Genomic DNA, 23,562 nt, shown 5'->3' with positions numbered 1-23,562 from the left:
AGAAGCCAATTAGCATTTTATGAATGTATAAAACATAACAGCCACCAATTATATCTCTTCTCTTTTCTATTTAGCAACAACAGTAATTATACCAAAGCCATCGGCTTGTATTTTTATTTGCAGGAACTTTTTCGGAATCTTGGTAAGGTGCTATAAAAGTTTCATGGAAGTGAAACCGCACCGTGCATTTTATCTGTTCTGTGCTTTAATTACTGGAAGAGTTAAAGAGGAACTGTGTAGAGAAAATAACATAATGACTAGCATTGCTTATTTTTTTACTTTGTTTTTGGATAGAGTTAGGCCTCGTTCACACTAGCTACATTTTTGCGCGCTTTTCGGAGTGCATTGCGCTGTGTTTTCTGCAAGGTATTGATATTTTGTTGTGTATGGTTCACATCTATGCTGCGCTAAGCTGCGTTACAAATATGTAGTGTTGCATGCATTTCTGTGCGTTGAGCTGTAAAGTGCACACCAATGCAAGTGACTGGGTGCGCTTTTTAAAGGGAACCAGAGACGAAGCACCTTCATGTATTTTACCACATATATCAGTTTGAACATTAGAGAAAACACCTACTATGCTGTCTGTTTCATTCTGCACTGCACAGCTTGCTTCTAATGAGCCTTGATAAAATCCCTGACTGAGCAATCAGTCTGACCTTTTCTCAGGAATATTTATAGCTCAGTCTGTGTTCTCTCATGTCTTTTCAAGCCCAAGCCTGCCCCCTGCTGGCTCTGCTCAAGATTCATTATAGATGAGTCATTATAGCAAAGCCAGACTGAATGTTCAGTCAGGGATTTTATCAGGTCTGATAAGAAACAAGCTGTGCAGTGCAGAATGAAACAGAAAGCACGGTAGGCGTTTTCTCTAATGTTCCCACTGATCTATATGGTATAATATATGAGGGTGCTTCGTCTCTGGTTCACTTTAAGTGCATTGAAATGCATAGAAATGCAAGTGTTTTTACCCCTAAATATAAAAAAAATAATTTTAATTTGAAAACAAATCTTTATTGACAACTGATACTGCTACAGTAAGCAAAACATGCTTTAAAAAAAGTGCACCGCAACACACTGACACGCGCACTAAATTTTTTATATTTTTTATCATGCGCTTTTACACGTTTCTTAACGCACCCAATCTGAACGAGACCTAAGGGCCCGTTCACCCTTCGATAAAAAAATGCTGCAATATATGGAACGCAAAGCAATACAAAAATAGACAGTGAACGCAGTTATTAATAGGATGCGTTTACACTTTCCATCAGAACTCGAATGCAATGCGTACACACAAACACCACAAACCGTATTTAATGGAAGCCTATGGGGACAAACTGAAGACAACCTCTCAATTCCTGAATCAGAACACAGACAGTTAAGATTTTCTAGGGGGGGGGGGGGGGGGGGGTATTTCTGAAAGGTTTCTCTCAGCCACACACAATATAATATGGTAGGACATTAGACTATAACTATGGTAAGATTAGAGTGTGAGGTCGTCTGAGGACAGTCAGTGACATGACTATGTAGTCTGTAATGTGTTGCAGAAGATGTCAGTGCTATGTAAATACATAATAATAATATGGTAGGACATTACACTAGGACTATGATAGGGACTAGATAAGGCAGGAGTGAGGCACTTGCAGAGAGGAGTGAGCCACATTTCCATCATCAGGCGCCTGTAGGCACTTGCCTACAGTGCCTTATGGTAAATCCGGCCCTGTCCATGACTATGTACTGATATTTTACCATAGGTAAACGTAACCCTACTCACACACAGAACCCTCCTCCAGACGCCTTACCCTAATGGTCTGCCCTGCACAAACACCCTACCTGACGCCGAACCCTAACCATCACCCACACAAACACCCTACCTGACGCCTAACCCTAACCACCACCCACACAAACACCCTACCTGACGCCGAACCCTAACCACCACCCACACAAACACCCTACCTGATGCCTAACCCTAACACCACCCACACACACACCCTACCTGACGCCGAACCCTAACCACCATCCACACAAACACCCTACCTGACGCCTAACCCTAACACCACCCACACAAACACCCTACCTGACGCCGAACCCTAACCTCCATCCACACAAACACCCTACCTGATGCCTAACCCTAACCACCACCCACACAAACACCCTACCTGACGCCTAACCCTAACCACCACCCACACAAACACCCTACCTGACGCCGAACCCTAACACCACCCACACAAACACCCTACCTGACGCCTAACCCTAACCACCACCCACACAAACACCCTACCTGACGCCTAACCCTAACCACCATCCACACAAACACCCTACCTGACGCCTAACCCTAACCACCACCCACACAAACACCCTACCTGACGCCTAACCCTAACACCACCCACACAAACACCCTACCTGACGCCTAACCCTAACACCACCCACACAAACACCCTACCTGACGCCTAACCCTAACCACCACCCACACAAACACCCTACCTGACGCCTAACCCTAACCACCACCCACACAAACACCCTACCTGACGCCGAACCCTAACCACCACCCACACAAACACCCTACCTGACGCCTAACCCTAACACCACCCACACAAACACCATATCTGACGCCGAACCCTAACCACCACCCACACAAACACCCTACCTGATGCCTAACCCTAACCACCATCCACACAAACACCCTACCTGACGCCTAACCCTAACACCACCCACACAAACACCCTACCTGACGCCTAACCCTAACACCACCCACACAAACACCCTACCTGGCGCCTAACACCACCCACACAAACACCCTATCTGACGCCTAACCCTAACCACCACCCACACAAACACCCTACCTGACGCCTAACCCTAACCACCATCCACACAAACACCCTACCTGACGCCTAACCCTAACACCACCCACACAAACACCCAACCTGACACCTAACCCTAACCACCACCCACACAAACACCCTACCTGACGCCTAACCCTAACACCACCCACACAAACACCCTACCTGACACCTAACCCTAACACCACCCACACAAACACCCTACCTGACGCCTAACCCTAACACCACCCACACAAACACCCTACCTGACGCCTAACCCTAACACCACCCACACAAACACCCTACCTGACGCCTAACCCTAACACCACCCACACAAACACCCTACCTGACGCCTAACCCTAACCACCACCCACACAAACACCCTACCTGACGCCTAACCCTAACCACCATCCACACAAACACCCTACCTGACGCCTAACCCTAACACCACCCACACAAACACCCTACCTGACGCCTAACCCTAACACCACCCACACAAACACCCTACCTGACGCCTAACCCTAACCACCACCCACACAAACACCCTACCTGTTTAAACAGGAAGTAGTGTGAAGCGCTTAGAGATCGGAGCCTCTGGCGGTGGATAGAGGTATGTGTCCTGCCAGTGATAGATGCAAGAGGGCAGTGCTGAGAGGAGAGCCCGAGGTGAGGGAGGGGGGACTGTCCCCCCTCCCCGCCAATGTGTGGCTAAGCTTTCCCCTCATGCTGCGACCCCTCCTGACCCCCAAAACGGCCCTGAGCGGGCACCCGGGGTGACATCCAAATTCTTGCAGGGGGGCCCGTTGACTTCTAGTTACACCTCTGATTACAGTATTTACTTTAGCCTGCTTTAGAATCCTGGCAGGCAACCTCAGTATGGTATACAGTAATACTGTGCGCCTACTGAAAGAAAACTAGCAGCACTGTGTGGTTATCTGTAAACGATGTCCTTTGAAACTAGACATACAGTATAATTTCACGTAAAAAGAAAAACAAAGCTATGTGGAGTTACCGGCGCCAATGACAATTAATCTTAACAAGAATCTTTTTGATTGATTGCGATTTGCACAGCTTCATCAAATAAACCCTAAATAGATTTGCTATTTTTAGATTGGCTCGCCAGAATCTTACACATTCAGAGCGGCTTTGCATTGCAGAAGTGCTTCCTTAATGTACACCTGAACTGAGAGTGATATGGAGGCTGCCATGTTTATTTCCATTTAAACAATACCAGTTACTTGGCTGTCCTGCTGATCTTCTGGCTGCAACAGCGCATGAATCCTACCAGGAACAAGCTAATCCAGCTAGACTTCAGTCAGAGCACCTGGGCTCATATTCAATTCACTTTTTCATCTACATTTTCCCCTAGGAGATATTTTTTTCATCTTCTGTTTAAAGCAAGCCTGACCACAGAACTTCCTCTCTGCTCTAAAAAATAAGCAGCAGCATAATAACCTTTAGAGATTAAACATTCCTTTGTTACAGCTGATACAGACACTGCAATAAATCTGCAGTGTGCCTACTTCCTGCTTTCATGGAAGCAGACATAGAGTTAAAATCCTGTGTTTACAAATTAGCTGTTCTGCCGAGGTAACCAGCTGACACAGCTAGGAGATCAAATTACACTTGTGATTAGTCACAGATGAGGGGGGGATTAGACAGGCTAAACTCTCTAAATACACACAGGGTGCATTTCTTTCTGCTTTACTTCTGTCCTGTGCAAGAGTTCAGGTTCACTTTAAAATAACTTTTCAGCAGTCTGCAACTGAAAAAAGTACTAAAAAGTAGATAAAATGAGCTGTCAAAATTATTATGAGCATTTTCTTGCTTGCTGGTGGCTCAAACAAACCAATTTATTGATACAGTGTAAAAAAATCACCTAGGAAAAAACTTGAGAGATTAAGTGAATTGAATAGGAAACCTGATCTGCATGCTTGTTCAGGTTTTATTGCTAAAAGCATTAGATGCAGAGGATCAGCAGGACAGCCAGGCAATGTGCATTGTTTAAAGGGAAATTGAAGTAAGAGGTATACGGAGGCTGCCATATTTATTTCCTTTTGATAAATACCAGTTGCCTGGCAGCCCTGCTGGTCTATTTCTCTGCAGTAGTATCTGAATAACACCAGAAACAAGCATGCAGCTAGTCTTGTCAGTTCTGATAATAATGTCAGAAACATCTGATTTGCATGCTTGTTCAGGGTTCCAAGTATTAGGAGAGGATCAGCAGGGCTGCCAGGCAACTGGTTGCTTCAGTTGTCCTTTAAACAAGGCACATTGCCTAGTTATACTGCTGATCTCTTTTGCTGCAGTAGTGTCTAAATCGCACACCTGAAACAAGCATGCATCTACACCAGCCAGTTATTTGTCATAGAGATCTGATCTGCTGCATGCTTGTTCAGGGTGTATGGCTAAAGGTATTAGAGGCAGAGAATGGCTAATAGTATAAGAGGCAGGGGATCAGTAGGAGGCCCTGGTAACTGGCATTGCTTGGATTGAAAAAAATATGGCAGCCACCACATCCCTCTCACTTCAGTTGTCCTTTTTAAAGGAAATAAATATGGCAGCCTCCATATGCCTCTCACTTCAGGTGTCCTTTAAGTCTCTGTAATGTAAAAAAAGGTTACCTGGAATGGACTGAGCCACTCTGGAGCGCAGCTGCATTCTGCACAGCACTGCCTGCCCGGTCCTGCCACCTTCTCCATCGTCCGGACGGGACTGTTCTGTGCGCCGCCCCAGCGACCCGAAAACTTCATCCTACTATAAGGCGACCCCGTGGCCAAGGGAATGGCAAAAGTTTGAGCGCTGTAATTAAGTCCGGTGGGCGGCTTTTGCCAGCCGCAAGCGCAGTGGGGATCGCACATAATTGCAGAGGAAGTTGAACCAAGATCGATGTGTCTTCTCCCGAGCCCCGGCAGTAATGGGTTCCCTTAAGAAAGAGAAGCTTTGTGTATGATGGACTTCAGTGCCTTCTGCCAGCAATTACTCCCTAAATGAAGTGTCCTGCTTCCTTGTACAGCTGCTCTCCACAGGGACAGCATAGCAGAGAGACAGAGAGAGGACAGGCACAGCAGTACGAGTCAGGCTTGCAGCCCTTTGTCAATACACGAGTCAACCCACGGACCAAGATGACAGCGTCCCTTGCTTCAGGCAAAAGCAATCAATGCTCGGCGCAGCTGGGATACCAGACTGTGAGGTCTCCGCGAAGTGCGCCTGCCAAGCTGCTCGATCGCGGCAGCGAGGGGAACTTCACTGCGTAACCTTTCGCAATCCACGGTTCCCAAAAACGAGACCCCGGCACAACCGCCCCCAGATCCAGCGAAGAGCAGCCCCCGATGAGCTTATGCAAAAAGAAGATTCATTTCTGAAGGCTACGGAAAACATTTGTGGTCGGCGGGGGAGCGTAAAGATCACGTAGCCATGTGCTGCTTGCGAGCGGAATGACTGCCATTCCCATGTCACAACGCATTTGTCACTAAAAATCACTGGACGCTAATTTAATCTGTGTAATAAGGGGAGAGCCGTACGGGCTGCAAAGAGCCGGAACACCCAATCTGCGCCGGCTACATAACTGGGGCAGCCAAGTATACAGAACAACAAAATTCACCATGACTGGGCCCGTTTAAAGGGGGAGTCCGCTTTTTTTTTCTTTTTTTAAACAACTCACTGCTTTCAGTTTGGTGTTTTATATATATTTCTGAGGAATCACGGCAAGCAGGACTTTTTTGGCCAATTTGGCACCCCAGGCTAGGCACCTTTGGTCTACCTACCCCTATCTCATGAATAGGAAGATCATAACCTACATCAATTAGTTTTGTGGGCACCAATAAGAAATTGATAGTTTACATAGAAATAATGTTGTTAAGTGTGTAAAGGATACAGAAATTGTTCTGAGACCGGCGAGAGACCTGTCAGATATCACTGCTACTGATCGCGTCCAGGCAGTGCTGGATTTACCATAAGGCACTGTAGGCACTGGCCTACAGGTGCCTGATGATGGAAAGGCGGCTCACTCTCCTCCTTGAGTGTCTCCCTTCTTCCTGTCCCAAGTGGAACATAAATGAGAGGTTACTCCCCCAGGTCTCAGCATTCCACTGACAAAATCTCCCTTCAGTCCGGGGCACCTCTAGCTACCTAATACCTGGGGGCACCTCTAGCTACCTAATACCTGGGGGCACCTCTAGCTACCTAATACCTGGGAGCACCTCTAGCTAGCTACCTAATACCTGGGGGCACCTCTAGCTACCTAATACCTGGGGGCACCTCTAGCTACCTAATATCTGGGCCACCTCTAGCTACCTAATGCCTGGGGGCACCTCTAGCTACCTAATACCTGGGAGCACCTCTAGCTAGCTACCTAATACCTGGGGGCACCTCTAGCTACCTAATACCTGGGAGCACCTCTAGCTAGCTACCTAATACCTGGGGGCACCTCTAGCTACCTAATACCTGGGGGCACCTCTAGCTACCTAATATCTGGGCCACCTCTAGCTACCTAATGCCTGGGGGCACCTCTAGCTACCTAATACCTGGGGGCACCTCTAGCTACCTAATACCTGGGGGCACCTCTAGCTACCAAATATCTGGGCCACCTCTAGCTACCTAATGCCTGGGGGCACCTCTAGCTACCTAATACCTGGGAGCACCTCTAGCTAGCTACCTAATACCTGGGGGCACCTCTAGCTACCTAATACCTGGGGGCACCTCTAGCTACCTAATATCTGGGCCACCTCTAGCTACCTAATGCCTGGGGGCACCTCTAGCTACCTAATACCTGGGGGCACCTCTAGCTACCTAATATCTGGGCCACCTCTAGCTACCTAATACCTGGGCCACCTCTAGCTACTTAGTATAAGGTAGCCAAAGGTACACTAAGTATAAGGGGACACCTGCGGCTACCTACACCAGGCAGGGAAAGTAAGGGAGAAGTGACAGCAGGGTGTAATGAGTGGTGGGGAAGCGGCGATCGCGGAGAGCAGCGTGACCGCCGCCGCCATCCCCGCCGCTCAGCTGGGTCGCACGCCATGCACGGGGCTCTCGTCAGCACACAGGATCAGAGCTACGCGTGCGCCCAGCGGCGGGACATTTATGCTTCCCGAAGGCGTGTCAGCTGACCTGGGGTCGGCTGACTTCACGGGGAGTGCTTCTCGCCGCTGATTGGTCTGGCTAGTTGGGCAGGGCTCGGGGAGTCCCTGGCAGCATAAAGCAGAGAGCTGTCAGTTGCTCTTTGTCTGCTGTTGCGAATACTCTGTGTTAGCGCTCAGACCTTAGATAGATCCGGTGTGCTTTGATCCGGGAGGAAACCGCGGATTTCACACAGTAATAGGATTGTTTGATAGCCATACTTATAATTGAATATTATATTATCTGTTATGACTCTTGCTCGTTCTGACTATTCTTACTCTCAGTGATTCTGTACTTCTGCCCATCTGATCTTGTTGCCGACTCAGCCTGTTATAACCTTCTTGCCTTTGCCTTCTGACTTTGTACCGTTTCTGCCAGCCTGTTGCCAACTGTTAGTCTGACCTCTCTACTCTCACCAGAGGGCCCTAGTCTCTGGTGAGGGGTCTGGTACTGTTAGTGCCCACCAGCTCCTCTGGTGTGGCATAGCTAAACCTATCAGTACTACTGTTGCACCAAGCACTATACCTTACCTATCACTCATTGCTATTGGTTGTCACATCAGCTCTTATATACCAGTATTATAGGTGATTCTGCAGATCACCATATAATCAGGTATATATCTGCATTATAGGTGATACTGCAGATCACCTAATAATCAGAATTCGGTTAATTGCTGACACCAATAGTTACACAGGGCGAGCCAGCACACTTGCAGTGCGGTTCATCGGGGGTTTGTAGGTTCATGGAGGACAAAATGTAAGGTGCCTGGACATCTGTGCCTATAGGCTCCTGCATTGCAAATCCGGGCCTGAGTGCAGTGATTGGACCAATGACGGTGCAGTGGTACCGTCCATGATACCATCAACACCAGTTACCAAAAGAAGCAGTGGGGGGCTGTGTTTGCGAATCAGGACTCTTTGTTGCCTGCTGCAAAGCCGCATAGCACCAAAGCTTGGCGCAGCTATAGCAGTAATGCCATAGTCTGCGCTCCGCGCACGGGTAATTCAGGGATCTGGTGAATGCCAGATCCCTAATTACTTCTCCCTCCGAGTTGCAAAGTTGGAGTAGTATTTAAACCACCCTCTCCCCCCAATTTGTGCAGCAGCAAAGAAAAGCCATCTTTTGGCTCACCCTGCGCCAAAAATCCCCACCACCAAAATACAATGTGCGATGTGATTGGGCGATCTGGTGCCAGCAACCCTGCCTGATTGATTGCGTGCCAAAGCTTCCCCTCTGACTGGCCATGGTGATCTCTCGCGGTGATGGGGGTTTACCATGGCATGCCCCGTGATATCATAGGGAAGGGCGGCAGGTGCCACTGGTTGAATGAGGACGTGGTTTTCGGGACGTGTTAATGAAGAGGGTAGTGTGTGTGCCAGGAATGAGGCGGGAGACTGGAGAGGAGGCAGGCACCAGGTGTCCAAACTGCTTGTCCAAACCCTGCCCCCCTAGATTTTGCCGCCAGAATGTGATTCACGTGGCTTAATGGTAGGTCCGCCCCTGACCATATACATCTCACTGGCCAAAACTGAACCCATTTCACAAACCTTTCCAATAACGTTTCTCAGGCCCAGCTATCCACTTTTTAAACATACTATTTATGTACAGCCTGGGTCTTTACAGGTAAGAATATCATCCTGGAAATGCAATAAGAACTGCAACAATTAACACAGAACTAGTGATTGGCTATAAGAACTCTAAGGAGTACAGTGTGCTAAGACGAGCTCTGTGACGCCCCCTTCCTACAGTTGACGCCCTGGGCCTATGCCAAAAAGCGGCCCTGACAGCAAGCCTTTGTTCTGCTTGATTTCTTTGTTCCCATGTGCATGAAATGCAACACGTGCATTTCACTGTGCAACTAAAGCTGGGTACAAAGTCTTGGCAAGCGGATTAATCAATCTGCCGCATAGGTTTGCCAGGACGGTTTGAACAACAGATCTTTCTCAATTTGGCCATACATGGTCCACTTTTTATGTTTTTTGTTTAAGCAGAGAAATCTGATGAGTTTTTCCACTTGATCGAATAATCAGAAATATCGAACCAATATACCATACACTTATAATCGTTTTTTGTACCGAAAATATCAAATGATTGAATAGAAATGTTAGTTTTTATATTTACATTCGATCAGATTTTTATTGATAAAACGGTATAATCACTTGTTTTTTCTCAATTAAAAATTGAGGAGGATTCTTTTCGATTTCCACTCTATTTGATCAAATAATGTGAAAAATGCTGGAATACATCCATGCAACAGCTTAACTTGTAATATTCACACTGTCTGTCCTTGTATTGTTTTATTCCTTGTAGGTGCAAACTTACTTGGCGAAAAATAAATTGATTCTGATGCTTAGACTATATGATAAATGGCCACAAGATGGCACTGTGCATTTTGTTATTGTGCATGTTTAGTGTTATGTGCTGCTCTACTCCGTTGTAGTGTTCTAGTTGCTTCTCTCTAGCTGTGTTGTTGTTGTTATTATCTCACGGTGGTTTACAAGTAAAGCCTTTCTTAGTAGTTGCTGCTGACCTGTGGCTTCCCCATGTGATCTTCATAAAGACCACATCTACCTACAAAGAAATCAGGGCAACAGGCAGTGCAGTTCTCTGCAGCCAGGTCTGGGGACCAATGAGACAGGTGTGAGCTGTTTGCAAAATTCCTGCTCAGTGGCGTAGCCAAGGAGCTGTGGGCCCCGATGCAAGTTTTACATGGGCCCCCCCCCAAGCTCTTTATACATAACAATTGATACGGCGCACCAAAACTTGCCAAGGACAACCCCAGTGTCAGAGGTGCAGGAAGGGGATGGGGAGCAGCTTGTTACTGATTACCACTATTCATAGTATCTATAGAAGTGATTATTATGAGCACAGGACCAACAGAGAGCTAATACTGTCTGTGATAGATGGTGGACCCTTCGGGGCCCCTCTGGCCCAAGGGCCCCGATGCGGTCGCTACCTCTGCACCCCCTATTGCTACGCCCCTGTTCCTGCTGTACAGAGCAGCCAATGTACAATCTTATAGGAGAAAAAGAAAACACAAGGACACTGGGAGCCTGATCTGGTATAGTATGTGAGATGGTATAGAGCACAGGTGTGGAACTCCAGGCCTGGAGGGCCAGATCCATGCCAGTGTTTGGAATGGACTGAGAAAGAGGAATATATTCTACCTGATGGACCACATCTTTCCTGATTCAGACCCATCAATTAATTTGAGCTGTGTCAAAAATGTGTGAGGACCTCGGCCCTCGAAGGACCGGTTTGACATCTCTGGTATAGAGAGAGAGAGAGAGAGAGAAAGGAGTATATGAAGTACTCACAAGTCTGGGTTGCTAATCCAGCAACAACCGTATAGGCGTGTGGAGAAAGACCATCTCCACTCGATCTTTTAGGATTACACCAGTGGCAACTCCAAAAAAAGTTGGTTTATGGTATAGTAATAAACTAGACCCCAACCAGGGGTAGGACCAACAGTACAGCAGGAGAAGGAGGCGCTCAAATGACAATCACGGATACAGATTTACTATGGACATGATGGTGGGTATCGGCCTACCTTGATGAAGAGTAGACAAAACTAAGATGCATAAGCTTATTGCGGCACAATGGACAACACGTTTCACAGCTTAGTGCCGCTTCATCAGGTCAGTGATGGGCCCAATAATCTAAGTCTGGCGCTCCAGGATTCACAAGAGGCATACTTGTGAGGTTGCACCCCCCCCCCCCCCCCCGATCTGCAATGATTGCACAGCACTCAACAATTTACCCTGCTTTGTTTAATGTTCTCACAATAGCACACTGGCTGGCTGTGAGTCTGTGACAAACAAACTGCTCGCCCTCAGCCACTCCATTCCTCCTCAGTCAAGACTAGAGTTGGGCCGAACGGTTCGCCTGCGAACGGTTCCATGCGAACTTCCGTGGTTCGCGTTCGCGTCCCGCAGGCGAACGTTTGCGGAAGTTTGGTTCGCCCCATAATGCACCATGGAGGGTCAACTTTGACCCTCTACATCACAGTCAGCAGGCCCAGTGTAGCCAATTAGGCTACACTAGCCCCTGGAGCCCCACCCCCCTTATATAAGGCAGGCAGCAGCGGCCATTACGGTCACTCGTGTGCCTGCATTAGTGAGAGTAGGGCGAGCTGCTGCAGACTGTCTCTCATAGGGAAAGATTAGTTAGGCTTAGCTTGTTCCTGGCTGCATACCTGTTCTGTTCAGTGAGCCCACCATACCTGTTCTGTGAACCCACCACTGCATACCTGTTCAGTGAACCCACCACTGCATACCTGTTCAGTGAACCCACCACTGCATACCTGTTCAGTGAACCTGCCACTGCAATCCTGTTCTGTAAACCCACCACTGCATACCTGTTCAGTGAACCCACCACTGCATACCTGTTGTGTTCAGTGAACCCGCCACTGCATACCTGTTCTGTTCAGTGGACCCGCCACTGTATACCTGTTCAGTGAACCCGCCACTGCATACCTGTTGTGTTCAGTGAACCTGCCACTGCATACCTGTTCTGTGAACCCGCCACTGCATACCTGTTCTGTTCAGTGAACCCGCCACTGTATTCCTGTTCAGTGAACCCGCCACTGCACTCTCGCCATGGTGCGCACCAGTCCAGCACGGCCGTCACTACACAAACAGCTGTTTGCGGTGCGTTACACGGTGAGTTTGGTGTGTCAGTGTGAAGCAGTACCTTAATTACACTCCCTGATTGATGTATACACATGCAAGATGTTTTAAAGCACTTTAGGCCTGTCATTTAGCATTCAATGTGATTTCTGCCCTTAAAAAGCTGCTTTGCGTCAAATCTAGATTTTTCCCGGGGACTTTTGGCGTGTATCCCACTCCGCCATGCCCCCCTCCAGGTGTTAGACCCCTTGAAACATCTTTTCCATCACTTTTGTGGCCAGCAGAATTTTTTTTTCCAAAGTTCACCTCCCCATTGAAGTCTATTGCGGTTCGCGAACTTTTCCGCGAACCGAACGTTCCGCGGAAGTTCGCGAACTCGGTTCGCAAACCTAAAATCGGAGGTTCGGCCCAACTCTAGTCAAGACAGCAGTGCCACCTCCCCCCCCTTCTGCTGTGCGAGTCAAATGAAGCACTGGTGCTGCTCTCCTGCTTCCCCCTCCTCAATCACTGTCAGACTCCTCACATAGCACAACAAGCTGCTTTTCCCCAATGATGACCTCTTCACCTTGCTCTCCTCTCACCTCCTATGCTGCATACTGTTAGTGTAAACACAGTACAAACATGCTGCCCCTGTCATCCCTGCTCCTGATACAAATGTTTCACCTTTCTTCATGAGAGAACCGTCCCTTCTCCTACTACTGCTGTACAGAGCAGCGAATGACTCTCTGCAGTGCTGCTGCAGCAATCCCCAGCCCAGCGCACACCCTCTGCAGTTCCACCCACCATGCTGCGCTACGAGGGCTTTAAAAATCCGCCTGCTTCACCCTGTGGTAATTGTGAATCTTTTTTCTTTTATATCGCATTACACGGATGTCTTACAAATCATTCTGCTATGAATAATTGAGTAGTAAACCATTAGGAACACAAATCAAGTAATGGCACTAATGGCGGGGCATTACTATATTGCAATAACTGGGGAGAGCTGTTGCTGCATAGGGGACCTGAATCTGCCATGCTGATGATTTCTAAAGTGTGCTGATTGTCCCTATTGTTAACTCCTTCCTAAACTAAGCGGGGCCAGACTGGATCCACTATCACAGTCTCTCCGCACTCATTCCCTTTACAAACGTAAAGTAACTCTGGAACTAAGGATAAACACAATTTTATACATACCGGGGGCTTCCTCCAGTCCCCTTTATGCTGATTGGTCCCTCGCTGTCCTCCTCCAATTCCTCATTCAATCTGCCCAGGTAACTTTGGGAGTCGCGGCTTACTGCGCACGCATCGCCTGCACAAGCGTCGCCCTTCGCGCTCCTGTTTTTGGGAGAGTTCTGCACCTGCGCAGTACTACTGCTTTTACCCTTCGTCTCAGGTACACTTTAAAGAGGAACTGTAGTGAGAATAACATCCTATATAATAACCTCCCTGTGTCCCTGCGTCCTCCTTTGTCCATGCGTTTTGGCCAGTGAGCATGCATGTCACTAGAGATGGCCCGAACTGTTCGCCGGGCGAACGTCTCTGGGCCCAGTACTACTTCCGGGTCGCTATGACCCGGAGTAGTACGCCTGCACTGGCCCGGCAGTGTGCGTCCTATATCGCACGCCTGTTGCTGGGCACTCTCTGCGCATGAGTGTGACGTCATTTATGACGTCACGCACATGCGCAGAATGTGCCCAGCAACAGGAGCGCGATCTAGGACGCACACTGCCGGGCCAGCGCAGGCATACTACTACGAGTCATCCTCTGCGCTTGCGTGAATACGACCGCACCAGGGGCGTAACTAGAAATCACTAGGCCCCCCAGCGGTTGCATCCCTTACAGGGGCTATTGTTACGCCACTGGGCCGCACCTGCACAATAAGCCAGAGCCGCTCATCTGCAAGCGGCTCCATGCCACTGCGTGAGTACGGCTGCGCTCCTGCATGAAGAGGACTGCCGGCGCAATTTTCAGGAGGCCCTCAGGCAGCGGCGTGAGTGGAGGACACAGGAAGCCTCTAGAGTAGGGGTTGGGGGGTCTGGTTACTACAGGGGAGGAATGTATCACTTTAGAAAAGGACTCATATAGTGAATGCAATCTCAGGATTACAGACAAATTTCCAATAGAAAAAGCTTTATTGATACATATACAAAAAGGTATGTCCAAAAATAGAAAGGTATAAAAACACACAATTCTTCAATATTAAGCAGTGGGTCCTCATAGAGCCAGAGACATAAGAGCACTATCTGGTTCAACTTGATAAGTGATTATAGCTTTGTGGGTATTGAATTTTTCAAGGCAACGACACATGTTCGTTTCGGGCTTTTGTAACTATATATGCCCTTCGTCAGGCCAAGATACCCAGTTCTGTGTGGCTCTATCAAGCGAGGAAGACCGAGTAAGAATAGACAAATAATATGCTGGGGGCGCCTGAGCATACCAGGCGTACACAGTACCTTCCCAACAGCGATGAAGACGCTAGGACGTGGGGTCCCCACGTCCTAGCGTCTTCATCGCTGTTGGGAAGGTACTGTGTACGCCTGGTATGCTCAGGCGCCCCCAGCATATTATTTGTCTATTCTTACTCGGTCTTCCTCGCTTGATAGAGCCACACAGAACTGGGTATCTTGGCCTGACGAAGGGCATATATAGTTACAAAAGCCCGAAACGAACATGTGTCGTTGCCTTGAAAAATTCAATACCCACAAAGCTATAATCACTTATCAAGTTGAACCAGATAGTGCTCTTATGTCTCTGGCTCTATGAGGACCCACTGCTTAATATTGAAGAATTGTGTGTTTTTATACCTTTCTATTTTTGGACATACCTTTTTGTATATGTATCAATAAAGCTTTTTCTATTGGAAATTTGTCTGTAATCCTGAGATTGCATTCACTATATGAGTCCTTTTCTAAAGTGATACATTAGTTATAGTGGGCAAGGTGGACTGCCCCTAAAGAGGACTGTGTTTTGATCCTTCACATCATAAAGGACCTCACCCAACAACTTATTCTTTCAAAATACTACAGGGGAGGAGCCACTGTGACTGCAGGGGGGCCCAGAGTTGCAAGAAGGGCCTAACTGCTACTTCACTCCCACCGATACAGGGGTCCATCCTTCAGATCAGGTGTTTTGTGGCTGCACTTGTCATGGGTGTGAAGATCCTGATGGCCACACTTGTGAGATGAGCCCCCAGGCTGTGAGGGTCACCAGGGTTAGGCAAGGGAAAAGGTCTGAACATTGGGGGGCCCCATAAAAGTATTGTTGAGGGTCCCATGTTTTTTAGTTACGCCCCTGGAAGGGGTGTCAACTCAATCACAGAAGAGACCTAAATCTGAAACACCATTTTAATTGGGGCCACATTGTTTTTTTTAAAATGTAATGGGGAAGGGAGTCTCCGGTGGGCACTTTAAGAATGTCAGGTGCAATACCTGACAGAGGCGTGCTAGATCAGTGGCATGTGCCCCGGATATATTCTGGGGTGCCCGGATGTCCCCCAGGCAGAGTCAGGCAGTCGGCGGCAGTACTCACCTTCAGCCACTTGGTCTCCAGATTCTGCAGACATCTTCTCTTCTGGGCTACTCCCCCTAGTGCCTGAGAATGAATCAAAAGCTAGAGCTCCTAGCATCTGATTCTCACTGCCTATTTATGTGATAGGCTGCATTTTTTTGTACTAATGGAAAGGGGGGCTTCATACAACGTATTGCTGGGCAAGCCTACTTTTGCTTCACCCATGACCACACCCACATTCTGGTGCGTGGCCACACCCATTTTTCACCTGGAGTGCTCAAAAGTGCCCCAAATCTCTTAGGATCCTGTCAACGCCCCTGATACCTGAATGTGGTCCCTGCACTGGTGCGCTCCTCTGGATGAGAAGGTAGCGAGCCATCAACTGCAGTAGAAGTAAGGTGGCATTGGAGAGCGCCAGCCTGTGCCGTATACTGTATTCCACACATCTGCTCACAGGAAACCAGATGTTACATGTGTATTGTGAGATTCCAAGGCCACTAGATGGGGTTGGGGTAGAAGGGTTGGCAGTTCCAAACAGCGAACAGCACGGTCACTCAGGGGCGGCTCCAGGATGACCTCGCTGGTGCTACAGTATCCCCAAGCCCCTCCTTAGCAGGTTAGATTTAAAGGACACCTGAAGTGAGAGGGATATGGAGGCTGCCATATTTATTTCCTTTTAACCCTTTAGAAGCCAAATTATTTAGAGGCTTGCAAGGGCTCCAGCCCAACTTATTTAAGCACATTTTTTTTTATTTTGACTGCTGTAATGTGTATTTATGACCACTTGCCACTAGGGGGCAGTGTGAGGCAATAGCATAGGACTTCTGCTTTTAGTTTCTACATCCTCTGCTGGTAGAGAGGCATCAAAGTATTCCAGGAATTTACAGCACAGAGTTCTGCGGACTGAGGTCAAAAGCACTTATCGCGAACAACATAATTCCTTTGAAGCTGCTGATGGGTTAAACAATACCTGTTGCCTGGCTGTCCTGCAGATCTTTCTGGCATCAGTAGTGTCTGAATCACACACCAAAAACAAGCATTCAGCTAATCCAGTCACACTTCATTCAGAAACATCTAATCTGCATGCTTGTTCGGGGGCTATGGCTAAAAGCATGAGAGGCAGGATCAGCAGGACAGCCAGGCAATCTGCATTGTTAAAAAGGAAAGAAATATGGCAGCTTCCATGTCACTCTCACTTTAGGTGTCCTTTATATGTTGTGTGCCAAGTTTGACAGCGGAAGTGTCCCCAACAATGGATAAAGTCATGAGATACATTTTTTTTTAGATAACTTTCTCAAATGAGAAAAAATCTCATGTTTTCATGTGTAGTAATGTTAGCTGAAATTGAGATAAGCGTGCTGCTAAAACTTTGGAATGTCACTATTAGCACACACTACACAGTGTGTTCAGTGTTGCATGCGACCCGTGAATAAGCCGACCCCTATACTTATATGAAGTGAATCAGACGTACGTTTCTAGACTTATACTCGAGTATATACAGTAAGTGTGCTGCTAAAACTTTGGAATGAAGAAAAGAAAATGAAATCTGTCAGCAATGGCATTTCATACATCAAGCTCAGTGTACCAGACACAAAGTTATGCCTTCCATCCACAACAATAAAACAAGTTAATATTTATTTTAAAGGTCGGCACGGCGCCGCACGTTTGCCGCAGCAAAGCGCTCTATTGCTCAGGCGTGCTAAACCAGTTAGCGGCTCATTAAAATAAACGACTACGAGAGATTGACTCATACTCACAATCAGTTAGACGTCCTTGAAATTATGTTAAGCGGTGTTGTCGTTATTCATGTCGCGCAGATATAATTTACTTCAATTTTCTGCCCGCCAATGGGAGTCTTCTCTACCCACACGGATTTACTGCGCAAGGATTCCGTGACCTTTTGGATGAACGTGCTGATGGAAAATCTGGGTGTGAGAAGTGGCTGCGGAAAGGAAATAGACATGCCAGTCATCTGAGCAGGTGGTGGTGTCAGTGCTGGCCGCCTCGCGATGCCAACACTCGGCGATACCACCAGCACTGGAATGTGCGCTCGGGCTTCTGGGAAAATGACCGATGGGAGATAGCGGATTGGACACCAGCACTGAAGCTAAAACAACTGCCACGAAAGGTGACTACCGGATAAAGTGATCATCTATGAGCAGAGTTAGGGGTAATGGGTGGTCAACTTTGTCAGTTTGCATTAAAAGAATACGGTTAAAGAGAAACCGTGACCAAGAATTGAACTTTATCCCAATCAGTAGTGGATACCCCCTTTTACATGAGAAATCTATTGTTTTTCACAAACAGATCATCAGGGGGCTCTGTATGGCTGATATTGTGGTGAAACCCCTCCCACAGGAAACTAAGGACCATGGTCCTGGCAGTTTCCTTTCTGTGAATCTCGTTGCATTGTGGGAATTAACTGTTTACAGCTTTCTCCAACTGCCAAAAAAGCAAGCAGCAGCTACTTCCACTGACAACTGCCAGTAATAAAAATGTCACCATGTGATAAATGTCAGAATGTAACTCAGGGAGAGGAAAGCTTTTACAATAGGCAAACACTGACTACGGTAAATCATTTATACATAATTATTGTAAAAATGAAGCACTTTTTTATTACATTTTCACTGTAGTTCCTCTTTAAGCTTCTGGGAGGGAATTTATGTTAATGGAAGGGGTTGAGGGCCATTTTACATTGTCCGCATTTCCAATTTCATTTTTGAACCACAGTGATTAGACAAGCGCAAGGGTATCTCACAATAACATTGTAATAGCGGTACACCTTTTCCGCTAGTGCGTTTGGGCCACAGGACATCAACTGATTGGTCCACGTGCTTGATCAGCTGGCTGCAAGTGTCCAAGAACCTCCACTGTTTCTCTGACTGTCACTTCACAGCCGATCGTGAGTCGGACAGCTGAATCCCGACCTTGCGGTCAGGAGTTCAGGACTTGCCTGAAGGACCATGGATGGGGTCTCCACATCTGGCTCGCACAGATAGCCATGAGGCTATGCTGCAGATTTGCATCTGTTTTTAATTTTTCTTGATGTTTCACTTTATGTATTGACACTGGTAGCACCTTGCACTTTTATATTTGCCCCTGATGAAGCCCCTCTTTTAAAGGAATGAAACGTGTTGGGTTATGGTGGGGTGATGTGTTTATAGTATGTAGTTGTTATATCAGTCTGGGGGAAAGGGGTAAACCATAATACTGATTAGAGCCAAATAAAGGCTATGCATGGTTTTCAGGGATTCCCAAGTCCTCTCCCCAGAATAGTATTGAGATATCTGCAGGGACAGGCGTATTAATTAAATCTATTAAAAGTTAGGTTTTAATATGTTTTTTTGAGATAGGTAAAACTGTGTTTGGCTAAATTAATTCAGGTCTGTGTAATTGGTCTCCAGATCCTGCCGGCCCTGCCCGATCCTCGCATGGAACCATCCGCTGCCACCTTTGCCGCCAGCCTACACACAAGATGAGACCCTCCATACCTCCCAACTTTGTGAGATGAGAAAGAAGGACACTTAAGCCATGCCCCTGCCACACCCCTGATCACACCCCTAGCCACGCATACCATAAAGATTTCATAAGAAAAATATGTTGTTTTATAATTCAAACCACATTGGTCTTTTCTATCCTGGTTCATTTTCCTTCATATTAACATTTTAAAATTTGTAATATATCAATTTAAAGGATGGGAAGAAAGTAGTCAATCAAACACATTTTTTAATAGAGAAATATATATATATTTATATAGAAAGAGGGACAAAGTCCTGAAAGAGGGACAAATGAGAAGGAAAGAGGGACAGGGCTCCCAAAGAGGGACTGTCCCTCCGAAAGCCGCAGGTCGGGTGCTAAATTTGGATTGCGGCCGGCAGGCAGCTGACAGGAGGCCTTTGGTCTGGCCAGCTAGGATACTAACCGGCCAGGTTCCACCGCTACCCCAAGTAGACTCACTTTTCTCTTTCTCTCTCCTTTTTCCTCTCCGCTCTCTCCTCCCCAAGCACAGACTGCGGGGCATCTGATTCATTTATCGCTGCAAAACGTTTAAGTGCCATAGACAGCAGCAACCCCTGGTCCTTCTCCTGGATCCATCATTTACGTATCTTTTTATCTATGATCAACCTTTGTATAATCAACTGTATCTATCTTCTGTATGCCTATTGCACCATATAGAGGCCTGCATCGGGTCAAGTCAATGCGGGTCGGGTTGCCGGTATCGGCCTGCGGGTTCGGGTCGCGAGTAGTGAGTTTGTGTATAGAAAAAGGTTTCACTTACTTTACAGCCTTCCAATGAGACTACCATGTATATTTTATAATAAAATCTAATAAAATGTAAAAAGCTGGAGGCCTGCAAGTCGGGTGCAGGTACCAGATTCACCAGAAAACGGGTTGCGGGTCCAGTGCAGCTACCAGATTCACCAGAAAGCGGGTTGCGGGTCAGGTGCAGGTACCAGATTCACCAGAAAGCGGGTTGCGGGTCCGGTGCAGGTACCATATTCACCAGAAAGCGGGTTGCGGGTCCGGTGCAGGTACCAGATTCACCAAAAAGCAGGTTGCGGGTCCAGTGCAGGTACCAGATTCACCAGAAAGCGGGTTGCGGGTCCGGTGCAGGTACCAGATTCACCTGAAAGCAGGTTGCGGGTCCAGTGCAGGTACCAGATTCACCAGAAAGCGGGTTGCGGGTCCGGTGCAGGTACCCGATTCACCAGAAAGCGGGTTGCGGGTCGGGTGCAGGTACCAGATTCACCAGAAAGCGGGTTGCGGGTCCAGTGCACGTACCAGATTCACCAGAAAGCGGGTTGCGGGTCCAGTGCAGGTATTAGATTCACCAGAAAGCGGGTTGCGGGTCCGGTGCAGGTACCAGATTCACCAGAAAGCGGGTTGCGGGTCCAGTGCAGGTACCAGATTCACCAGAAAGCGGGTTGCGGTCCGGTGCAGGTACCAGATTCACAAGAAAGCGGGTTGCGGGTCCAGTGCAGGTACCAGATTCACCAGAAAGCGGGTTGCGGGGCCGGTGCAGGTACCAGATTCACCAGAAAGCGGGTTGCGGGTCCGGTGCAGGTACCAGATTCACCAGAAAGCGGGTTGCAGGTCCGATGCAGGTACCAGATTCACCAGAAAGCGGGATGCGGGTCCAGTGCAGGTACCAGATTCACCAGAAAGCGGGTTGCGGGTCCAGTGCAGGTACCCGATTCACCAGAAAGCGGGTTGCGGGTCCGGTGCAGGTACCAGATTCACCAGAAAGCGGGTTGCGGGTCCAGTGCAGGTACCAGATTCATCAGAAAGCATGTTGCGGGTCTGGTGTAGTTACCAGATTCACCAGAAAGCAGGTTGCGGGTCGGGTGCAGGTACCAGATTCACCAGAAAGCAGGTTGCGGGTATGGTGCAGGTACCAGATTCACCAGAAAGCGGGTTGCGGGTCGGGTGCAGATCTGAAAAATTAGACCTGTGCAGGCCTCTTGTATACTGTACCACTGTATGTATGGATTAAAATGTAATGGGACACTAGACAAGGTAGTAGATTAAGGGCCCTCCTGTGGTCCTTTAGTTAAGCTGAATTGGAGAGAGGTCAACAAAGGTGTCAATGGGGCCCCTTGACACCCAGTAGGCCCCAGGCACCTGCCTAGGTTGCCTAGCGGATGATCTTGCTATCTAAGTTACTGTATGGTACTGCACCACCACTGACCCTGTAGTGCCAAAACCAATTCAGAGTACAACCCCCATTGTACTTGGCAAAGTAAATCTGAGTGTATGGATCACTGGGATGGCGGGGGTTACACAGGAAGTGTTTCGGGGGCTGAAACCAGGACAATTACTGTAAAAATGTGGGTATCCTGAATAATTTACTACATTCTACAATATATCTCTAATGGTGCCCATACATGGTACAATAAAAAACGTTCAATTTTCCTGTTTATTTGACCAAAACAATTGAATCAAATGAAATATTTTTATTTTCGTTTAAGAAAAACAAATGATCATCCTATTTTTTCTATAAAAATCTGATCGGGGATGTTGGAAACATTTTTATATTTAAACTAACAGAATCAGGGCCGGATTTACCATAAGGCACTATAGGCACGAGCCTACAGGCGCCTGATGATGGAAAAGCGGCTTACTCCACTCCCTGAGCTCCTCCCTCTCTCCTTCCCTATGCAGAGTCCTGATAAGAGCGTAAATGAGAGGTTACTCACCCGGCTCTCGGCATTCCACTGATGAGATCTCCCTTCAGTCAGTTGGGGCACCTCTAGCTACTTAATACTGAGGTTCCTCTAGCTACCTAATACTTGGGGCCACCTCTAGCTACTTAATACTGAGGGTACAGTTTAAATAGATACATTTAAGTAAACACAATGTAACAAGTGTGGAATGTGACACACACTGACTGTGCAGGAGCTCCCGGACACAGAGAGAGAGTGAGTCACATTCCTCACTTGTTACATTGTGTTTACTTCAATGTATCTGTCTAAACTTCGGCTGCTGCAGCTTTTCTCTCCACAGAACTTTAAAGCTCTGTGTGTAACCCTTCCAATGCTGGTCTAGTAAAAAATAAAATGCTGGTTGCATATAATATGCTGTAAATAATGTTTTAGAGCAAAGTTGAAATGCAGGGTTATATTCCGCTTTAATATTGAGGGTACCTCTGGCTAGCTAATACTAAGTGACAGCCAGCATACTTTCGGTAGAGTCTAAGGTGCTAGGACATGTGTGCCTGTAGGCTCCTGTGAGGTAAATCCAGGCCTGAACGGAATAATGTAACAAAACTATCTAATCAGAAAAAAAAATTAAAAAATTGTACCATGTATGGGCACCATAAGGTGCCTCTTTGACAGCCACAGTAAAATGAACAGTCAGTGTTAGATGCAGCTATACTCGTGTGCGGCAGACACTAGCTATTCAAGATTCTTGTATGAGCCTGTAGTTCCCGTGCCTCCATCTGCAGTCTTCCTCCTAGCTACATATGTCAGTGTCACTCCGCTCACACATGAGCACTCTCTCCTGTGCACATTATACTGTTCACATTCATTTCAGCTACAATGCAGAAGCATTAGACAGACGCACTGAATGGCTAAGCTGGCTGCTGAAGAGTGTATCGTTAGTGTTACTGCTAAAGAGCGCCCCCTGTCAACTATTTCATGCAAATCTATGCTGTCTCTACAGTTTGATAAGTGATTGACCAAGCTGCACAAATCTACAAAAAGAAAAACATGCATGATGTAAGTCCGCACATGGTGGCGGAACGCCGAGATCCACACTGAGGCGCAAGACACTGCATCTCGGCGAAGCTGTGATGTCAGTGGAGCGCATGACGCTCCTTCCCTATTGGCCCAGCGGCAGACGTGTCCTTCATTAGCAGCATGCGTACCGGCGGGTCAGCTAACTTGCTGACCCGCCGCAATCTGATTGGTTGTTTTGGATTCTGTTACTTTGTGATTGGTTAGTGCTAATATAAAAGAAAGGTGAGCGCCCTCAGTCCTCGCCCGTGATAGCCTATGCTGGGGTTATATTTG

The 23,562-nt window shown here is 47.5% G+C and overlaps 1 protein-coding gene across 15 annotated transcripts in view; it reads right to left on the bottom strand.

The window, feature by feature from the left end:
• DLG2 (discs large MAGUK scaffold protein 2) overlaps window positions 1-23,562 on the bottom strand; it is a 1,711,631-nt gene that overhangs the window by 585,806 nt on the left and 1,102,263 nt on the right. Inside the window, exon 1 of one of the 15 annotated variants that reach the window (XM_068266694.1) lies at window positions 5,438-6,276. The exons of the other annotated variants lie outside the window; for them this stretch is intronic. Within the exon in view, the coding sequence (XP_068122795.1) occupies window positions 5,438-5,674 (237 nt within the window). The 5' untranslated portion in view covers window positions 5,675-6,276. Of the gene's footprint in view, window positions 1-5,437; window positions 6,277-23,562 lie in introns of those variants that run through there. 15 annotated transcript variants of the gene reach the window in all.

The sequence above is a fragment of the Hyperolius riggenbachi genome, chromosome 2, assembly GCF_040937935.1.
Source record: "Hyperolius riggenbachi isolate aHypRig1 chromosome 2, aHypRig1.pri, whole genome shotgun sequence".
NCBI classification, from domain to species: domain Eukaryota; kingdom Metazoa; phylum Chordata; class Amphibia; order Anura; family Hyperoliidae; genus Hyperolius; species Hyperolius riggenbachi.
Note: the sequence above shows the minus strand (reverse complement) of the source record. Positions and strands in the feature narration are given on the sequence as shown.